The following is a 22997-nucleotide window of genomic DNA, read 5'->3' on the forward strand; positions in this document are numbered from 1 at the left end:
AGTACTATTTTCTCTGATTTTATTTTTTGAAAATTTCATATTCTCAAACTTTTTCCAAGTTTCAAAAATTTCAAGTTTCTCCAACTCCTTTGACATTTCCCTTTAATTTCTCAAACTTTCATGTTTTCATAACTTTCCAATTTCTCAATCATTTTTGAGATTTCACTTTAAATTTTTTAACTTTTCAATTTCTTAAACTGATGTGAGTTAGACTTGTATTGCTTTTGCTTAATTTTCCTATCCTTCCAAGTTCTCAAACTTTTTTGAGATTTCACTTTAATTCTTTACACTTTCCAATTTCTCTAACTTCTTTGTGATTTCACTTTAATTTTAAAAAATTCCATATTCTCAAGGCTCTTTTCACCTTGACATAAGCTGACTTTTTTTTTCTTTTTTTGCTTTCTCTTAGTTCTCCAAACTTTTTTTTACTTCTCAATCTATTTTTTAAGATTTCCTTTTAGTTCAAAGTCAAACATTCCAATTTCTCGGCTTTTTTTAAAGATTTTATTTTAATTTTCAATCTTTCCAATTTATAAAACTTTTTTCATTTTTTAAAAAAATTCACTTTAATTTTTGAACTTTCCAATTTCTCAAACTTTGTTCAAAACCTTTTTTTTCGCTTTGACATAAGTTGACTTGTTTTGCGTTTCACTTACTTCTCTAACTAAACCTTATAAATTTTTTTGTCATTTCACTTTAATTTTCAAATTTCCCAATTTCTCAAACTTTCCAATTTTTGAAGTTTTTTTTTGAGATTTCACTTTAATTTCAAAATTTCGTATACTCAAAATCCTTTTTCATTTTGACATAAGTTGGCTTTTATTTTTTCCGTTTAGTTCTCTAAAATTTTCTATTTCTCAAACTCTTATTAAGATTTCACTTTAATTCAAAGTCAAACTTTCTAATTTCTCAACCTTCTTTTAAAGATTTTACTTTAATTTTCAATATTTGCAATTTCTAAAACTTTTGTCAATTTTTAAAGACTTCACTTTAATTTTCAAAATTTCCATTTCTTAAACTTTGTTCAATATCATTTTTTCCACTTTGACATAAGTTGACAATTTGACTTGTTTTGCATATCAATTAATTCTCTGAGCTTTACAATTTTTTTTGTCATTTCCCTTTAATTTTAAAATGTCCCAGTTCCTCAAACTTTCTTGTAGTTTTCAAACTTTACAATTTCTCAAACTTTGTGACAACTAACTTCTAATTTCAACTTTCCATTTTCTTCTAAAAGTTGTCAACTGTTTAAATAATGAAATGAACTCCCCTAAAATTTCAGATACCATTTTCACTTCTTTCATTTTTAATTTTTTTATCAAGTTTACCAATTTCTCAAACTTTTTTGACATTTCACTTAAATTTTAGAATTTTCCAATTTTGAAAAGATTTACACCGGTTTAAATAATAAAATAATTTCCACCAAATGTTCAAATACCATTTTCTAACATTTACATTTTTTAAACTTTCTATTTTCTGAAACTTTTTTTAAGTTTTCAAAAATTTCCAATTTCACAAACTTCTTTGACTTTTCCTTTTAATTTCTCAAACTTTCTTGTTTTCATAACTTTTTAATTTATCAAACTTTTGTAAGATTCGACACAAGTTGGTTCACTTAGCTATCCAAGCATTCAAAGTTCTCAAACTTTTTTTTGGCTTTCACTTAGTTTTCAAAGTTTTCTATTTCTCAATATTTTTTAAAGATTTCATTTTTGTTCAAACTTTCATTTCTCAACCTTTTTTTGAAGATTTTACTGTAATTGTCAAACATTCTAATTTCTCAAACTTCTTTAAATTTTTTTTCCACTTTGACTTAAGTTGACAAGTTGGCTTGTTTTGCATTTCATTTACTCTCTACACTTACAAACTTTTATGACATTTCACTTATATTTTAAAACTTTAGGCAATTTCTCAAACTTTCTTTGCGTTTTCAAACTTGCCAAATTTTTTGAACTTTTTTTTTCTACATTTGACTTCTATTTTAAAACTTTCCAATTTCTTTGAAAAGTTATCTATGGTTTATATAATAAAATCACCTCTATCAAATTTTCAGATATCATTTCACATGTTTACATTGATCTGAACCTTTTAAATTTTCAAATTTTTTTCAAGTTCTCAATTTTTTTTGGAATTTTAGTTTAGTCTAAAAGTTTCCAATTGCAAAAGTTTTCAATGGTTTAAGTAATAAAGTAACTTCCATTAAATTTCAAGTACCATATTCTCATGTTTTCAGTCTTTCTAACTTTCCATTTTTTTAAACTTTTTTTTAAAGTTTTAAATGCTTTCCAAATACCATATTTACATTTCTTTTCGGACTTTATATTTTCTCAAACTTTCAAATTTTAACAACTTTTTTTTTAGTTTTCATGCTTTCCCATTTTTCAAACTTTTTTATCATTAGACTTTTATTTTAAAACTTTCCATTTTTTTAAAAGTTGTCAATAGTTTATATGGCAAAATGACTGTCACATAATTTTTAAATAACATTTTCACATGTTTACAATTTTCCAAACCATTCAATTTTTCAAGCTTACCAATTTCTCAAAGTTTTTATGACATTTCACTTAAATTTCAAATTTTCCTATGTCAAAATTTTTTCAGCAATTTTAATTAAATTAACATCCAACGAATTTTAATATACCATTTTCAAACATTTACATTTGTCGAACTTTCCATTTTCTCCAATTCTTTTGACATTACACTTTTATTTCTCAAACTCTTTAAAGATTTCATTTTAATTTTCAAACTTTTCAATTAGTTGATTTGTTATGTTTTCACTTAGTTATGTGAACTTCCGTATTTTTCAATTTTTTTAAGATTTCACTTTCATGTCTAACTTTCAAATTTATTCAAACCTTCTTTGCGATATCATTTTTATTTTCAAACTCACTAATTTCTCATTGCTTTGCAGTTTATTTAAGATTTCACTTTAATTTTTGAATTTTTGGAATACAAGTTTTTTACTTGCAAAATAGAAGTTTTTACCATATCTATTATTTACTCTTACATAAGTTGACTTGATTTGCATTTTACTTAGTTCTGTAAACCTTACAATTTTTTTTGGACATTTCACTTTCATTTTCTAGTGTCCCAATTGCTAGAGCCTTCTTCATATTCTCAACTTTCCAATTTCTCAAGCTTTTTTGACATTTAACTTCTATTTTAAAACTTTCCAGTTTCTTTGAAAGGTTATCAACGGTTACTGAAATGAATTCCCCAAAAATTCAAATACTATATTTACATGTTTACATTTTTCCAAGTGACTTTTTTTTTATTTTTTTTCTAGCTTCTAACTTCTCTAACTGTTTTGACATTTCACTTTAATTTTAAAAACTTTCTAATTTTCAAACTTTTTTCAAGTTCTCATAACTTTACAACTTTTTAAATATATTTTTCTCACTTTGACATAAGTTGACTAGTTTTCCATTTCTACTAGCTTTGTAAGCTTCACAGTTTCTATGGACATTTCTCAACGGTTACTGAAATGAATTCCCCAAAAATTCAAATACTATATTTACATGTTTACATTTTTCCAAGTGACTTTTTTTTTATTTTTTTTCTAGCTTCTAACTTCTCTAACTGTTTTGACATTTCACTTTAATTTTAAAAACTTTCTAATTTTCAAACTTTTTTCAAGTTCTCATAACTTTACAACTTTTTAAATATATTTTTCTCACTTTGACATAAGTTGACTAGTTTTCCATTTCTACTAGCTTTGTAAGCTTCACAGTTTCTATGGACATTTCACTTTAGTTTTCAAACTTTCCAGTTTCTCAAACTTTCAATTTCTCAAACATTTTTTACATATAACTTATATTTTAAACTTCCCATTTTCTTTGAAAAGTTGTAACCGATTTTATCTCAATGGTTTATTTGGTAACTTGACTTTCACATAATTTTCAAATACCATTTTCATATGGTTGCAATTTTCCAAACCTTTCATTTTTTTGAAGTCTACTAATTTCTCTATCTTTTTTGACATTTCACTTTAATTTTAAAATTTCTCATTTTGAAAAATTTTCAGCGATTTAAATAAAAAATAATTTCCACTAAATATTTAAATACCATTTTCAGACGTTTACATTTGTCAAACTTTCCCTTTTCTCAAACTTTTTAAGTTTTTAAAACATTCCAATTTCTCAAACTCTTTAGAGATTTCATGTTGATTTTCGATCTTTCCAATTTCTCAAATATTTTTTCACTTTGACATTAGTTGACATGTTCTGTTTTTGATTAGTTATCTAAACTTTCCTATTTCTCAAACTTTTTTTTGAGATATCATCTTATTTCCAAACATTGCAATATTTCAAAAATTTCCACTTTATTTAAGATATTGCCTTAATTTTTTTAATTTAGGATAAATAAGTTTTTCTTGTTGCAAAATAAAAGTTTTTACAATAGTTTTTTTGTAACTTTGACAAATGTTGACATGTTGACTTGTTTTGCATTTCACTTAGTTCTCTAAACTTGACAATTTTTTTTTTTACGTTTCACTTTCATTATCAAATGTCCCAATTTCCAAAAGCTTCTTCAAGTTTTCGAACTTTCCAATTCTCAAACTTTTTTGACATTTAACTTCTATTTTAAAACATTCCATTCCATTTTCTTTGATAAGCTGTCGATGGTTAAAATATGAAATGAGTTCCCCAAAAGTTACAAATACCATTTTGTTCATTTTTACATTTTTCAAAACCTTTCAATTTTTTCCTATTTTGTTGCTGACCCATTTCTCAAACTTTTTTGACATTTCACTTTAATTTTAAAAATTCCAAATTAAAAAGATTTTCAACGGTTTAAATTACAAAATAACTTCCACCATATTTTCAAGTTCTATTTTCTTGCGTTTATATTTTTCAAACATTCCATTTTGTTTTTCTTGTTTTAAAAAATTTCCAATTTCTCAAACGCCTAATTCCCACCATATCTTTCAGACACTCATCTTTACTCTTCTTTAACTCATGAACTTGCGATAAAAAACTTTTCCATTCCTCTCTTCGAACACCTAATTCCCTCTCAAATGTATCTCTCTCATCTTGAAGCTGAATGCTCTTCTTCTCAAGATCTAAAATATGTAAGCTGAGCTTTTCTACTTCTTTCTTCAATCTAACAATATCCACATCTTGTTTCGTTTTTACATTTTCAAACTTATCCTTCTCCATTGAAATCTGTCTGATCTTTGAACTCAAACCATCCAACTTCATCTTAAGCTCCCCAATCTTTGCTTCAGCCTCCTCCAACACACCAACCTCTTTCTTGATTGCATCGTTCTTACTAAGCAATCGGGTGTTCTGTTCACGATAATCTCCACGTCTTCTCAAGCTCTAGCACATTCAGTTGAAGCTTTTCTACCTCTCTCTCTTCAATTCAAGAATCTCCATCTCTTGCTCAGCTTTCTCCTTTAAAGCCTTATTATTCTCTCGTGAAATCTCTTATATCTTCTTCTTCGATTCTTCCAATTCGAATCTTCAACTCAAACTCTTTCTTCTCCTCTAACTCAATAATCTCGACACTCAACCCTTCTTCTTTGCCCTTCAACATGCAAACCTCATCCTTTGAAACCCTAATATCACCTTCCAATCTCTCTCTAACCGCCAAAGCTCTACGACCCTCTTCTTCCAACGATTCGATCCTTAATAACTTTTTCTTCGAGTTCATCCCTAATCAACTTAATCTCCGCCCGATGCTTTTCGCTGATCTCCTCTTTCTCCACATCCTCCTTGTTGATTTGCAAACACCTTTCTTGCACGTTTCTCAAGTTGAGTTTGAACATTCGATTCTTGGCCATCTCCACTTGTGCAAGCAACCGACTTTTTTTGTCCTTCAAGTGCAACATCCGATCTTTTATGAAAACCGAATATCCCTTCTCCAATAGTTGTCCCATGCTAAGGATGTTACTCTTCAAGTCAGGCACATAATAGACATTCTCAATCGACCCTTCTTTACCATCTTTTTGAAGAAAACAGATTTTACCATCTTTTTGAAATGAGTTTTCCTAAATTTTCAGATATCATTTTCACTTCTTTCATTTTTAATTTTTTTAATCAAGTTTACCAATTTCTCAAACTTTTTTGACATTTCATTTAAATTTTAGAATTTTCCAATTTTTAAAAGATATACACCGGTTTAAATAATAAAATAACTTCCACCAAATTTTCAAATACCATTTTCTAACATTTACATTTTTTAAACTTTCTATTTTCTGAAACTTTTTTCAAGTTTTCAAAAATTTCCAATTTCACAAACTTCTTTGACTTTTCCTTTTAATTTCTCAAACTTTCCTGTTTTCATAACTTTTTAATTTATCAAACTTTTTTAGGATTCGACACAAGTTGGTTCGCTTAGCTATCCAAGCATTCCAAGTTCTCAAACTCTTTTTGAGATTTCACTTCAATATCTAGACTTTCCAATTTCTCAAAACTTTTTTTCCGGGTTGCACTTAGTTCTCCAAAGTTTTCTATTTCTCAAAATTTTTTAAAGACTTCACTTTTGTTCAAACTTTTATTTCCCAACCTTGTTTGAAGATATTACTGTAATTGTCAAACATTCCAGTTTCTCAAACTTGTTTTAATATTTTTTTCACTTTGACTTATGTTGACAAGTTGGCTTGTTTTGCATTTAATTTACTCTCTACACTTACAAACTTTTATGACATTTCACTTAAATTTTAAAAACTTTACTCAATTTCTCAAACTTTCTTTCTGTTTTCAAACTTGCCAAAATTTTGAACTTTTTTTTTCTACATTTGACTTCTATTTTAAAACTTTACAATTTCTTTGAAAAGTTATAATTTCTTTGAAAAGTTATAATTTCTTTGAAAAGTTATCTATGGTTTATATAATAAAACCACTTCTCTCAAATTTTCAGATATTATTTCACATGTTTACATTGATCTAAACCTTTTAATTTTTCAAATTTTTTTCAAGTTTTCAAAACTTTTTTGGAATTTTTTTAAAAGTTGTCAATGATTTATATGACAAAATGACTGTCACATAATTTTTAAATATCATTTTTACATGTTTACAATTTGCCAAACCGTTCAATTTTTCATGCTTACCAATTTCTCAAACTTTTTTTGACATTTCACTTAAAATTTAATATTTCCTATAACAAAATTTTTTCAGCAGTTTTAATTAAAAAAACATCCAATGAATTTTAATATACCATTTTCAGACATTTACAAAATTTTTTCAGCAGTTTTAATTAAAAAAACATCCAATGAATTTTAATATACCATTTTCAGACATTTACATTTGTCGAACTTTCCATTTTCTCAAACTCTTTTGACATTTCATTTTTATTTCTTAAACTCTTTAAGGATTTCATTTTAATTTTCAAACATTCCACTTTCTCAAATATTTATTTCACTTTGACATTAGCTGACTTGTTCTGCTTTCGTTTAGCTATACTAACTTTCCTTTTTCTCAAACTTTTTTTAAGATTTCACTTTAATTATCAAACTTTCCAATGTTTCAAACTTTTTTTGATATATCACTTCTATTTTCAAACTTACCAATTCCTCAAAAATTTCCACTTTATTTAAGATTTCACTTTAATTTTTGATTTTGCGAAATACAAGTACTTACAAAATAAAAGTTTACAATGTCTTATTTTTTCACTCTGACATAAGTTGAGGGGTTGACTTGTTTTGCGTTTCACTTAGTTCTCTAAACTTACAATTTTTTGGACATTTCACTTCCAATTTCAAATGTCCAAATTTCTAAGGCCTTCTTCAAGTTTTCAACTCAATTTCTCTTACTTTTTTGACATTTAACTTCTTTTTTAAAACTTTACATTTTCCTTGAAAAGTTGTCAACAGTTAAATAATTAAATGAGTTCCCCAAAATTTTCAAATACCTTTTTACATGTTTACATTTTTTTTTCAAATCTGTCATATTTTTTCTCAATTTTTGTCAAGCTTACCAATTTCTAAACCTTTTTTGACATTTCACTTTAAATTTAAAATTTTCAAATTTGAAATATTTTTAATAGTTTAAATAATAACATAACTTTAACAAAATTTTCCAGTACCATTTCTTAACGTTTACATTGTTCAAACTTTCCATTTTCTTTATCTTGTTTACAAAAATTTCCAATTTCTCAAACTCCTTTGACATTTCTCTTTAAACTTTCAAGCTCTCACAATTTTCCAATTTTTCGCAAGCATTCTTGAGAGTTCACTTTTATTTTCAATTTATAAAAACTTTCAAACTTTTTTCAAGTTATACTTCACAACTTTTTAAATATTTTTTTCTCACTTTGACATAAGTTGACTTGTTTCATGTTTCTGCCTAGTTCTCTAAACTTTACAGTTTTTTATGGACATTTCACTTTAATTTTCAGACTTCCCAATTGCTCAACCTTTCCAATTTCTCAAACATTGTTTTTATGGACATTTCACTTTAATTTTCAGACTTCCCAATTGCTCAACCTTTCCAATTTCTCAAACATTTTTCACATTTTACTTATATTTTAGAAGTTTCTGTTTTCTTTGAAAAGTTTACATCAGTTTATATGATAAAATGACTTTCACATAGTTTTCAAATACCATTTTTACATGTTTACATTAACCTTTCAAGTTTAATAATTTCTCAAACTTTCTTGACATTTTGCTTTAATTTAAAATTTGACCATTTTGAAAATTTTAAGCGGTTTAAATAAAAAAGCAACATCCATCGAATTTTGAAACACCATTTGCAGAAGTTTACATTTGTCAAACTTTCCATGTTCTCTTTTTTGTAGTTTTTAAAACTTTTCAATTTCTCAATCTCTTTTGACATTTCCCTTTAATTCTCAAACTTTCTTGTTTTCATAACTTTCCAATTTCTCAAACATTTTTGAGATTTCACTTTAAATTTTTAACTTTCCAATTTCTCAAACTGATGTGAGTTAGACTTGTATTGTTTTTGCTTAATTGCCCTATCTTTCCAAGTTCTCAAACTTTTAGAGATCTCACTTTAATTCGTTACACTTTCCAATTTCTCAAACTCCTTTGACATTTCCCTTTAATTCCCCAAACTTTCATGTTTTCATAACTTTCCAATTTCTCAAACATTTTTCAGATCTCACTTTAAATTTTTAACTTTCCAATTTCTTAAACTGATGTAAGTTAGACTTGTATTGCTTTTGCTTAATTGTCCTATCCTTCCGAGTTCTCAAACTTTTTTGAGATTTCACTTTAATTGTTTACACTTTCCAATTTCTAACTTTTTTGTAATTTGACTTTAATTTTAAAAAAATTTCCATATTCTCAAAGTTCTTTTTCCTTTGACATAAGTTGACTTTTTTTTTTTGCTTTCTCTTAGTTCTCCAAACTTTTTTTTATTGCTCAAACTGTTTTTTAAGATTTCCTTTTTAGTTCAAAGTCAAACATTCCAATTTCTTGACTTTTTTTAAAGATTTTACTTTAATTTTTAATCTTTCCAATTTATAAAACTTTTTTCAATTTCTTTTTAAAATTTCACTTTAATTTTTGAACTTTCCAATTTCTCAAACTTAGTTCTCTAAACCTTACAAATTTTTTTTTGTCATTTCACTTTAATTATCAAATATCCCAATTTCTCAAACTTTCCAGTTCTCAAGCTTTTTTGAGATTTCACTTTGATTTCAAAATTTCGTATACTCAAAATTCATTTTCATTTGGACATAAGTTGGCTTTTATTTTTCCGTTTAGTTTTCTAAAAATTTCTATTTCTCAATCTATTATTAAGGTTTCACTTTAATTCAAAGTCAAACTTTCTATTTTCTCAACCTTCTTTGAAAAATTTTACTTTAAATTTCAACGTTTCCAATTTCGATAACTTTTGTCAATTTTTAAAGACTTCACTTTAATTTTCAAAATTTCCATTTCTTAAACTTTGTTCAATACCATTTCGTCCACTTTGACATAAGTTGACAAGTTGACTTGATTTGCATATCAATTAGTCCTCGGCTTTACAAATTTTTTTGTCATTTCATTTTAATTTTAAAACGTCCCAGTTCCTCAAACTTTGTGACAACTAACTTCTAATTGATAAAAACAGATTGCTTTTAAGGAAGAGGAACAAGAACACAACTTTCCTTCTGATTAATTCTTAAACATATATTTTTTCTTCTCTTCTCACTTCACACACTCTCTTTTCATTATCTTAACAGAATAAAACTCTATTAATAAACTCTTAAAACAGAATTCTAAACAACAGTACTTAATTCTGACTCTTCGTTAAAATCTGTCATAACTTATTATAGGGAACTCCAAACGACTGCCCCTTCCACTTCTCATTTAATATCGCCTTGACCGTGTTTGAGTTTATTCTTTAACAAATTCCTCCCTTAAACTCAAACATTTTCAGTCCTTCATTCCAATCATTATCTTACAATTTTCGAATAACATTGTTGGTAGCGGCTTCGTAATGATATCCGCCACTTGGTCCTGACTCGCAACATGACTCGTTCGCACATTACCTTCCTTCAAATGTTCCCGAATAAAATAAAAACGGACATCTATATGCTTTCTCCACTCATGGTGCACCGGATTCTTTGCCAACTCAATTGCCGATTTATTGTCGACTCGTTTTTCGGTTGCCTCGTGTTGCTAGAGTTTTAGCTCGTATAACAAATTTCTTAACCATATTGCATGGCAGTTTTAGCTCGTATAACAAATTTCTTAACCATATTGCATGGCACAAACACCAAGATGCTGCCACATATTCTGCCTCACATATTGACAATGTCACTATTGGCTGCTTCTTGTTCTTCAAGACCTCAATCTCTCTATTCATCTCTTCAAACTTCTCTCCTCTGCTCTTAAAAGCTCCTTTAATCATCTCCATCTCTGCGAATGGACGAATCCTGTCATCATCATCATCATCGACAAAGCCATTCTCTTGAGCATTTTCACCTCCATGTACAGCCTCCGTGGTAGTCTTCAGCAGCGAGAGAACTTTATCGGAAACCACATCAAAATCTTTCATCTTCTTCAACATGAGAGACTTCTCCTTTTCTTTCTCTAGGACAAGAGCATCCGTTGATGCGCTGAGCTCTTTCAGACACTCATCTTTACTCTTCTTTAACTCATGAACTTGCGATAAAAAACTTTTCCATTCCTCTCTTCGAACACCTAATTCCCTCTCAAATGTATCTCTCTCATCTTGAAGCTGAATGATCTTCTTCTCAAGATCTGAAATATGTAAGCTGAGCTTTTCTACTTCTTTCTTCAATCTAACAAATATCCACATCTTGCTTCGTTTTTACATTTTCAAACTTATCCTTCTCCATTGAAATCTCTCTGATCTTTGAACTCAAACCATCCAACTTCATCTTAAGCTCCCAAATCTTTGCTTCAGCCTCCTCCTCCAACACACCAACCTCTTTCTTGATTGCATCGTTCTTACTAAGCAATCGGGTGTACTGTTCACTATAATCTCCACGTCTTCTCAAGCTCTAGCACATTCAGTTGAAGCTTTTCTACCTCTCTCTTCAATTCAAGAATCTCCATCTCTTGCTCAGCTTTCTCCTTTAAAGCCTTATTATTCTCTCGTGAAATCTCTTATATCTTCTTCGATTCTTCCAATTCGAATCTTCAAAACTCTTTCTTCTCCTCAAACTCAATAATCTCGACACTCAACCCTTCTTCTTTGCCCTTCAACATGCAAACCTCATCCTTTGAAACCCTAATATCACCTTCCAATCTCTCTCTAACCGCCAAAGCTCTACGACCCTCTTCTTCCAACGATTCGATCCTTAATAACTTTTTCTTCGAGTTCATCCCTAATCAACTTAATCTCCGCCCGATGCTTTTCGCTGATCTCCTCTTTCTCCACATCCTCCTTGTTGATTTGCAAACACCTTTCTTGCACGTTTCTCAAGTTGAGTTTGAACATTCGATTCTTGGCCATCTCCACATGTGCAAGCAACCGACCTTTTTTGTCCTTCAAGTGCAACATCCGATCTTTTATGAAAACCGAATATCCCTTCTCCAATAGTTGTCCCATGCTAAGGATGTTACTCTTCAAGTCAGGCACATAATAGACATTCTCAATCGACCCTTCTTTACCATCTTTTTGAAGAAAACAGATTTTACCATCTTTTTGAAATGAGTTTTCCTAAATTTTCAGATACCATTTTCACTTTTTTCATTTTTAATTTTTTTATCAAGTTTACCAATTTTTCAAACTTTTTTGACATTTCATTTAAATTTTAGAATTTCCCAATTTTGAAAAGATATACACCGGTTTAAATAATAAAATAACTTCCACCAAATTTTCAAATACCATTTTCTAACATTTACATTTTTCAAACTTTCTATTTTCTGAAACTTTTTTCAAGTTTTCAAAAATTTCCAATTTCACAAACTTCTTTTTCAAGTTTTCAAAAATTTCCAATTTCACAAACTTCTTTGACTTTTCCTTTTAATTTCTCAAACTTTCCAGTTTTCATGACTTTCTAATTTATCAAACTTTTTTAGGATTCGACACAAGTTGGTTCGCTTAGCTATCCAAGCATTCCAAGTTCTTTCGACACAAGTTGGTTCGCTTAGCTATCCAAGCATTCCAAGTTCTCAAACTCTTTTTGAGATTTCACTTCAATATCTAGACTTTCCAATTTCTCAAAACAAGCATTCCAAGTTCTCAAACTCTTTTTGAGATTTCACTTCAATATCTAGACTTTCCAATTTCTCAAAACATTTTTTTCGGCTTTCACTTAGTTCTCCAAAGTTTTCTATTTCTCAAATTTTTTTAAAGATTTCACTTTCGTTCAAACTTTTATTTCCCAACCTTGTTTTAATATTTTTTTTCACTTTGACTTAAGTTGACAAGTTGGCTTGTTTTGCATTTAATTTACTCTCTACACTTACAGACTTTTATGACATTTCACTTATATTTTAAAAACTTTACTCAATTTCTCAAACTTTCTTTCTGTTTTCAAACTTGCCAAATTTTTGAACTTTTTTTTTCTACATTTGACTTCTATTTTAAAACTTTCCAATTTCTTTGAAAAGTTATCTATGGTTTATATAATAAAACCACTTCTATCAATTTTCAGATTTCATTTCACATGTTTACATTGATCTAAACCTTTTAATTTTTCAATTTTTTTTCAAGTTCTCAAAACTTTTTTGGAATTTTTTTAAAAGTTGTCAATGGTTTATATGACAAAATGACTGTCACATAATTTTTAAATAACATTTTTACATGTTTACAATTTGCCAAACCGTTCAATTTTTCATGCTTACCAATTTCTCAAACTTTTTGTGACATTTCACTTAAATTTAAAAATTTCTTATGTCGAAATTTTTTCAGCAGTTTTAATTAAAAAAACATCTAATGAATTTTAATATACCAATTTTAGACATTTACATTTGTCGAACTTTCCATTTTCTCAAACTCTTTTGACATTTCATTTTTATTTCTCAAACTCTTTAAAGATTTCATTTTAATTTTCAACATTCCACTTTCTCAAATATTTTTTTCACTTTGACATTAGCTGACTTGTTCTGCTTTCGCTTAGCTATACTAACTTTCCTATTTCTCAAACTTTTTTTAAGATTTCACTTTAATTATCAAACTTTCCAATGTTTCAAACTTTTTTTGATATATCACTTCTATTTTCAAACTTACCAATTCCTCAAAAATTTCCACTTTATTTAAGATTTCACTTTAATTTTTGATTTTGCGAAATACAAGTACTTACAAAATAAAAGTTTACAATGTCTTATTTTTTCACTCTGACATAAGTTGAGGGGTTGACTTGTTTTGCGTTTCACTTAGTTCTCTAAACTTACAATTTTTTGGTCATTTCACTTCCAATTTCAAATGTCCCAATTTCTGAAGCCTTCTTCAAGTTTTCAACTCAATTTCTCTTACTTTTTTGACATTTAACTTCTTTTTTAAAACTTTACATTTTCTTTGAAAAGTTGTCAACAGTTAAAATAATTAAATGAGTTCCCCAAAATTTTCAAATACCTTTTTACATGTTTACATTTTTTTTTCAAATCTGTCATATTTTTTCTCATTTTGGGTCAAGCTTACCAATTTCTTAACCTTTTTTGACATTTCACTTTAAATTTAAAATTTTCAAATTTGAAATATTTTTAATAGTTTAAATAATAAAATAACTTTAACAAAATTTTCCAGTACCATTTATTGACGTTTACATTGTTCAAACTTTCCATTTTCTTTATATTGTTTACAAAAATTTCCAATTTCTCATACTCCTTTGACATTTCTCTTTAAACTTTCAAGCTCTCACAATTTTCCAATTTTTCGCAAGCATTCTTGAGAGTTCACTTTTATTTTCAATTTATAAAAATTTTCAAACTTTTTTCAAGTTATCATAACTTCACAACTTTTTAAATATTTTTTCTCACTTTGACATAAGTTGACTTATTTCATGTTTCTGCCTAGTTCTCTAAACTTTACAGTTTTTATGGACATTTCACTTTAATATTTCCTATGTCAAAATTTTTTCAGCAGTTTTAATTAAAAAAACATCCAATGAATTTTAATATACCATTTTCAGACATTTACATTTGTCGAACTTTCCATTTTCTCAAACTCTTTTGACATTTCATTTTTATTCCTTAAACTCTTTAAGGATTTCATTTTAATTTTTAAACATTCCACTTTCTCAAATATTTTTTTCACTTTGACATTAGCTGACTTTTTCTGCTTTCGTTTAGCTATACTAACTTACCTTTTTCTCAAACTTTTTTTAAGATTTCACTTTAATTATCAAACTTTCCAATGTTTCAAACTTTTTTGATATATCACTTCTATTTTCAAACTTACCAATTCCTCAAAAATTTCCACTTTATTTAAGATTTCACTTTAATTTTTGATTTTGCGAAATACAAGTACTTACAAAATAAAAGTTTACAATGTCTTATTTTTTCACTCTGACATAAGTTGAGGGGTTGACTTGTTTTGCGTTTCACTTAGTTCTCTAAACTTACAATTTTTTGGACATTTCACTTCCAATTTCAAATGTCCCAATTTCTAAAGCCTTCTTCAAGTTTTCAACTCAATTTCTCTTACTTTTTTGACATTTAACTTCTTTTTTAAAACTTAACATTTTCAAACACCTTTTTACATGTTTACATTTTTTTTCAAATACCTTTTTACATGTTTACATTTTTTTTCAAATCTGTCATATTTTTTCTCATTTTGGGTCAAGCTTACCAATTTCTTAACCTTTTTTTTGACATTTCACTTTAAATTTAAAATTTTCAAATTTGAAATATTTTTAATAGTTTAAATAATAACATAACTTTAACAAAATTTTCCAATACCCTTTCTTAATGTTTACATTGTTCAAACTTTCCATTTTCTTTATCTTGTTTACAAAAATTTCCAATTTCTCAAACTCCTTTGACATTTCTCTTTAAACTTTCAAGCTCTCACAATTTTCAAATTTTTCGCAAGCATTCTTGAGAGTTCACTTTTAGTTTCAATTTATAAAAATTTTCAAACTTTTTTCAAGTTATCGTTACTTCACAACTTTTTAAATATTTTTTTCTCACTTTGACATAAGTTGACTTGTTTCATGTTTCTGCCTAGCTCTCTAAACTTTACAGTTTTTATGGACATTTCACTTTAATTTTCAGACTTCCCAATTGCTCAACCTTTCCAATTTCTCAAACATTTTTCACATTTTACTTATATTTTAGAAGTTTCTGTTTTCTTTGAAAAGTTTACAACAGTTTATATGATAAAATGACTTTCACATAGTTTTCAAATACCATTTTTACATGTTTACATTTTTTCAAACCTTTCAAGTTTACTAATTTCTCAAACTTTCTTGACATTTTGATTTAACTTTTTTGTGATTTCACTTTGATTTTAAAAATTTCCATATTCTCAAAGTTCTTTTTCCTTTCACATAAATTGTTTTTTTTTTGCTTTCTCTTAGTTCTCCAAATTATTTTTATTTCTCAAACTATTTTTTAAGATTTCCTTTTAGTTCAAAGTCGAACATTCCAATTTCTCGACTTTTTTTAAGGATTTTACTTTGATTTTCAATCTATCCAATTTATAAAAACTTTTTTCATTTTTGTAAATTTCACTTTAATTTTTGAACTTTCCAATTTCTCAAACTTTGCGCAATACCTTTTTTTTATCGCTTTGACATAAGTTGACTTATTTTGCATTTCACTTAGTTCTCTAAACCTTACAATTTTTTTTTTGTCATTTCACTTTAATTATCAAATATCCCAATTTCTCAAACTTTCCAGTTCTCAAGCTTTTTTGAGTTTTCACTTTGATTTTAAAATTTCGTATACTCAAAATTCTATTTCATTTGGACATAAGTTGGCTTTTATTTTTTCCGATTTTAAGGTTTCACTTTAATTCAAAGTCAAACTTTCTAATTTCTCAACCTTCTTTTAAAAAATTTACTTTAATTTTCTACATTTCCAATTTCTAAAACTTTTGTCAATTTTTAAAGATTTCGCTTTAATTTTCCAAATTTCTATTTCTTAAAATTTGTTTAATAATTTTTTTTTTCACTTTGACATAAGTTGACAAGTTGACTTGATTTGCATATCAATTAGTCCTCTTAAGCTTTACAATTTTTTTTGCACTTTAATTTTAAAACGTCCCAGTTCCTCAAAACTTCCTTGTTGTTTTCAAACTTTCCAATTTCTCAAATTTTGTGACAACAAACTTCTAATTTCAACTTTCCATTTTCTTTGAAAAGTTGTCAACTATGTAAATAATGAAATGAATTCCCCTAAAATTTTAGATAACATTTTCACTTTTTTCATTTTTTATTTTTTTATCAAGTCTACCAATTTCACGAATTTTGAAAAGATTTACACCTGTTTAAATAAATAAATAACTTCCACCAAATTTTCAAATACCATTTTCTAACATTTACATTTTTCAAACTTTCTATTTTCTGTAACTTTTTTCAAGTTTTCAAAAATTTCCAATTTCACAAACTTCTTTGACTTTTCCTTTTAATTTCTCAAACATTACTGTTTTTTTAATTTATCAAACTTTTGTAAGATTCGACACATGTTGGTTCGCTTAGCTATCCAAGGATTCCAAGTTCTTAAAACTCTTTTTTAGATTTCATTTCAATATTTAGACTTTCCAATTTCTCAGAACTTTTTTTTGGCTTTCACTTAGTTCTCCAAAGTTTTCTATTTCTCAATTTTTTTTAAAGATTTCACTTTTGTTCAAACTTTCATTTCCCAACATTTTTTAAAGAATTTACTGTAATTGTCAAACATTCTAGTTTCTCAAACTTGTTTTAATATTTTTTTTTTCACTTTATGACTTAAGTTGACAAGTTGGCTTGTTTTGCATTTCATTTACTATCCACACTTACAAACTTTTATGACATTTCACTTATATTTTAAAACTTTACTCAATTTCTCAAACTTACTTTGTGTTTTCAAACTTGACAATTTTTTGAACTTTTTTTTCTACATTTGACTTCTATTTTAAAACTTTCCAATTTCTTTGAAAAGTTATCTATGGTTTATATAATAAAATCACTTCTATAAAATTTTCAGATATCATTTCACATGTTTACATTGATCTAAACCTTTTAATTTTTCAAAAAATTTTCAAGTTCTCAATTTTTTTGAATTTTTTAAAAGTTGTCAATGGTTTATATGACAAAATGAATGTCACGTAATTTTTAAATGACATTTTCACATGTTTATAATTTGCCAAACCGTTCAATTTTTGAAGCTAACCAATTTCTCAATCTTTTTGTGATATTTCACTTAAATTTCATATTTTCCTATGTCGAAAATTTTTCAGCAGTTTTAATTAAAAAACATCCAATGAATTTTAATATACCATTTTCAGATATTTACTTTTGTCAAACTTTCCATTTTCTCAAACTCTTTTGACATTTCATTTTTATTTCTCAAACTCTTTAAATTTTATTTTTTTCACTCTGACATAAGTTGAGGGGTTGACTTGTTTTGCGTTTCACTTAGTTCTCTAAACTTACAATTTTTTTGGACATTTCACTTCCAATTTCAAATGTCCCAATTTCTAAAGCCTTCTTGATGTTTTCAACTCAATTTCTCATATTTTTTTGACAATTAACTTCTTTTTTAAAACTTTACATTTTCTCTGAAAAGTTGTCAACAGTTAAAATAATTAAATGAGTTCCCCAAAAATTTCAAATACCTTTTTACATGTTTAATTTTTTTTCAAATCTGTCGTATTTTTTCTCATTTTTGGTCAAGCTTACCAATTTCTAAACCTTTTTTGACATTTCACTTTAAATTTAAAATTTTCAAAATTGAAATATTTTTAATAGTTTAAATAATAAAATAACTTTTACAAAATTTTCCAATACCAATTTTTGACGTTTACATTGTTCAAACTTTCCATTTCCTTTATCTTGTTTTCAAAAATCTCCAATTTCTCTAACTCCTTTGACATTTCTCTTTAAACTTTCAAGCTCTCACAATTTTTTGCAAGCATTCTTAAGAGTTCACTTTTATTTTCAATTTATAAAAATTTTCAAACTTTTTTCAAGTTATCATAACTTCACAACTTTTTAAATATTTTTTTCACACTTTGACATAAGTTGACTTTCATGTTTCTGCCTAGTTCTCCAAACTTTACAGTTTTTATGGACATTTCACTTTAATTTTCAAACTTCCCAATTGCTCAACCTTTCAAATTTCTCAAACATTTTTCACATTTTAAGTTTCTGTTTTCTTTGAAAAGGTTACAATATTTTATATGATAAAATGACTTCCACATAGTTTTCAAATACCATTTTTACATGTTTACATTTTTTCAAACCTTTCAAGTTTCACTAATTTCTTAATCTTTCTTGACATTTTGCTTTAATTTAAAATTTTACCATTTCCCATTTCGAAAATTTTAAGCGGTTTAAATAAAAAAGCAACATCCATCGAATTTTGAAACACCATTTTCAGACGTTTACATTTGTCAAACTTTCCATGTTCTCAATCTTTTTTGTAGTTTTTAAAACTTTTCAATCTCTCAGTATTTTCCACTTTGTTTAAAATTTCACTTTAATTTTCAAATTTGCGAAATTCAAGTTTTTTACCTGCAAAATAAAAGTTTTTACAATGTAGTTTTTTTCTTACTCCAACATAAGTTGATAGTTCGAGTTGTTTCGCATTTCCCATATTTCTCAGAACTTTTACAATGTATCTGAACATTTCAATTTAATTTTCAAACGTCCCAATTTCTGAAACTTTGATTAAGTTTTCAACTTACCAATTTCTCAAACTCTTTTGACATTTAAGTTCTATTTTAAAATTTTCTAGTTTCTTTGAAAAGTTGTCAGTAGTTAAAATAATGAAGTGAATTCCCCAAAATTTCTAAATACAATTTTCTTATGCTTACATTTTTCCAAACCTTTCTAATTTGTTTCTATTTTTTTTTATGGTTACCAATTTCTTAAATTTTTTTGACCTTTCACTTTAATTTTAAAATTTTAAATTTCGTAAGATTTTCATCTATTTAAATAATGAAATAAATTTCACCAGATTTCAAGTGCCATTTTTCTAACGTTTACATTTTTCAAGCTTCCCATTTTGTTTTTCTTGTTTTCAAAAATTTCTAATATCTCAAACTCCTTTATTTTCTAATTTCAAAAATTTCAAAAGATCTCAAAAATTTCTATTTTCTAAAACTTTCAAATTTTCGTTATTTTCCATTTTCTCAAACATTATATAGTTTTTATGTACATTTTACTTAAATTTTCAAACTTCCTAATTTCTTGCTTTCCAATTTATCAAACTTTCTTCAGATATAACTTCTGTTTTCAAACTTTCCATTTTCTTTGAAGTCGACGTTTTATATGATAAAACAACTTTCAAATAAGTTTCAAATACCATTTTTACATGTTTACATTTTCTAAACCTTTCATTTTCACGTTAGTTTTTATATTTTTTATTTTGAAAATTTTTCAGTAATCTAAATAGAAAAAATAACTTCCACCAAAATTTCAAATGCCATTTTCACACGTTTACATTTGTTATACCTTCCATTTTCTAATACTTTCCAATTTTTCAAACAATTTTTTCGCTTTGACAATAGTTAAGTTGCTTTGCTTTCGCTTAGTCATCTGAACTTCTCTATTTTTCAAGGATTTTTTTTAAGATTTCACTTTAATTTTCAAAATCTTCGATTTCTCAAACCTTTTGTCAGATTTCACTTTTATTTTCAGAGTTTCCAATTTCTCAGTATTTTCCACTTTGTTTAAGATTTCACTTTGATTTTTGAATTTGCGTACAAGTTCATTTTAATTTTCAAACATTCCACTTTCTCAAATATTTTTTTCACTTTGACATTAGTTGGCTTGTTCTATTTTCGCTTAGTTATCCGAACTTTCCTATTTCTCAAACTTTTTATAAGATGTCACTTTAATTTTCAACTTTCGAATTTCTCAAACCTGTTTTGAGATAACACTTTTATTTTCGAGCTTTCCAAAATCTCAAAATTTTCCACTTCATTTAAGATTTTGCTTCGATTTTTTAATAGGAAATGCAAGTTTTTTTACTTCTGAAATAAAAGTTTTTATAATATCTTTATTTTTCACTCTGACAAATGTTGACAGGTTGACTTGTTTTGCATTTCACTTAGCTGTGTAAACATTACAATTTTTTGGATGATTCACTTTCTCGTTTTCAAATAAGCCAATTTCCAAAAGCTTCTTCAAGTTTTCATACTTTCCAATTGTCAATCTTTTTGACATTTAACTTCTATTTTAAACTTTCCATTTTTTTTAAAAATCGTCGATGGTTAAAATAATGAATTGAATTCGCCAAAATTGTCAAATCTTTTTCTTACTTTTACATGTTTACATTTTTGGAAAATCTTTTTTTCTTTTTTTTCCACTATTTTGTTTCTTGCTTACCATTTTTGACATTTTAATTTAAATTTAAAAATTTCCATTTTTGAAAGATTTTAAAGGGCTGATATTACAAATAGCTTTCACCATATTTTCAAGTTCCATATTCTCACAATTATATTTTTCAAACTTTAGGTTTTCATATCTTCTGAATTTCTTAAACATTCTTCAGATTTAACTTTAATTTTCAGACTTTAAAATCGTTCAAACCTTTTTTCACGTTGCACAATTGTACAGTATTTTGAATATTTTTTTTCACTTTGATGTAAGTTGACCTATTTTCCATTTCGCCTAGTTCTTTAAACTTTACAGTTTTATAGAGTTTTTACTTTAATTTTTGAACTTTCCAATTTCTCAATCTTTTTTCACATATAACTTTATTTTAAAACTTTCCATTTTCTTTGAAGTGAATGGTTTATATGATAAAATGAGTTTCAATTAATTTTCAAATACCATTTTTTTGTGTTTACATTTTTCAAGTTTATTTAATTTCTCATTGTTCTTTAACATTTCACTTTAATTTTAAATTTTTATTCATTTTGAAATTACTTCAGCGGTTTAAATAAAAAATATAACTTCTACCAAATTTTCAAATACCATTTTCACATGTTTACATTTGTCAAGCTTTATGTTTTCTCAAAACTTTTTCCAATTTTTTAAAACATTCCAATTTCTCAAACTCTTTAGACATTTCATTTGAATTTTAAAACTTTCCCATTTCTCAAACATTTTTTCACTTTGACAGTCGTTTACTTGTTTTGCTTTTTCTTAGTCATTTGAACTTCCCTATTTCTCAAACTTCTTTGAACATTTCACTTTAATTTTCATTTTTCGATTTCTCAAATCCGTTTTTCAGATTCTGCTTTTATTTTAAAAACTTTCTAATTTCTCAATATTTTCTGGTTTGTTTAAGATTTCAGTTTAATTTTTGAATTTGTGAAATACAACATTTTTACATGCGAAATAATAGCTTTTACAATATCTTTTTCGTCTCACTCTAAGATAAGCTGACAGGTCGACTTGTTTTGCATTTCACTTATTTATCTAAACATTGCAATTTGTTGGGCATTTCACTTTAATTTTCAAATGTCACAATTTCTATTACCTTCTTAAAATTTTCAACTTTCCAATTTCTCAAGCTTTTTTGGCCTTTTAACTTCTATTTTAAAAGTTTCCAACGTTTAAAATAATGAAATGAATCCCCCAAAATTTTCTAATACTATTTTTCTATGTTTACATTTTCCAAACCTTTCATTTTTTTTCTATTTTTTTTCATGCTTACCAATTTCTCAGACTTTTTGACATTTCACTTTAGTTTTAAAACTTTCAATTTCATTGCCTTAAAAATTTCACAATTTCATAATATTTTCAACAATCTAAATAATAAAACAACTTTCACCAAATTTTCAACTACCATTTTCTCACGTATAGTTTTTTCAAACTTTACATTTTGTTTTTCTTGTTTTCAAAAATTTCTAATTTCTCAAACTCTTTTGACATTTCTCAAACTTTTTTGAGATTTCACTTCATATGATAAAATGATTTAAATTTTTTTCTCAAATACCATATTCACATGTCTACGTTTTCCAAATCTTTCAATGTTTTTCAATTTTAGCAATTTTTCGAACTTCTTTTGACATAAGTTGAGAAGTTGACCAGTTTTGCATTTCACTTAGCTATCTAAACTTCACAATTTTTTTTGACATTTCACTTTTTGGACATTTCACTTTAATTTTCAAATGTCCCAATTTCTCAGACTTTTCTTCAAGTTATCAAACTTTCTTTAAGTTTCAAACTTTTTTGACATTTAACTTTCATTTTAAAACTTTCCATTTTCTTTGAATAGTTGTCGACAGTTAAAAATGAGTTCCCCAAAATTTTCAAATACCATTTTTGCATGTTTACATTTTTCCAAATCTTTTAAATTTTTTTCTATTTTTTTTTCAAGCTTTACTAATTTCTCAAAATTTTTTGACATTTCACTTTAATTTTAAAAATTTCTAGTTTAGTAAGATTTTCCACTGCTTAAATATTAAAATAACTTCCACCAAATTTTCAACTACTATTTTTTCGCGTTTGCTTAAATATTAAAATAACTTCCACCAAATTTTCAACTACTATTTTTTCGCGTTTATATTTCCAAACTTTCCATTTTCTCAAAC

The 22997-nt window shown here is 26.6% G+C and overlaps 1 protein-coding gene across 1 annotated transcript; it reads right to left on the bottom strand.

Annotated features, from left to right (window-relative positions):
* On the bottom strand, positions 4854-11213 carry LOC109847076 (outer dense fiber protein 2-like). Its single transcript, XM_020416322.1, has 3 exons — positions 10667-11213; positions 5639-5946; positions 4854-5288 (listed from the first exon to the last, which is right to left on the bottom strand). Exons 1-3 carry the CDS (start codon positions 11211-11213, stop codon positions 4854-4856), a joined length of 1290 nt encoding a protein of 429 aa, XP_020271911.1.

The sequence above is a fragment of the Asparagus officinalis genome, chromosome 7, assembly GCF_001876935.1.
Source record: "Asparagus officinalis chromosome 7, Aspof.V1, whole genome shotgun sequence".
Classification (NCBI taxonomy): domain Eukaryota; kingdom Viridiplantae; phylum Streptophyta; class Magnoliopsida; order Asparagales; family Asparagaceae; genus Asparagus; species Asparagus officinalis.

Bases quoted from the DNA above. Each gene is read 5' to 3' on its own strand.
- LOC109847076 (XM_020416322.1), bottom strand. From the start codon at position 11,213: ATGTGGATATTTGTTAGATTGAAGAAAGAAGTAGAAAAGCTCAGCTTA. The intron at 5,947-10,666 runs GTTTGTGCCATG...TTCTTCAAAAAG, and splicing joins ATATGTGGCAGCATCTTGGT to ATGGTAAAGAAGGGTCGATT. The intron at 5,289-5,638 runs GTTATTAAGGAT...TATCGTGAACAG, and splicing joins GGGATGAACTCGAAGAAAAA to AACACCCGATTGCTTAGTAA.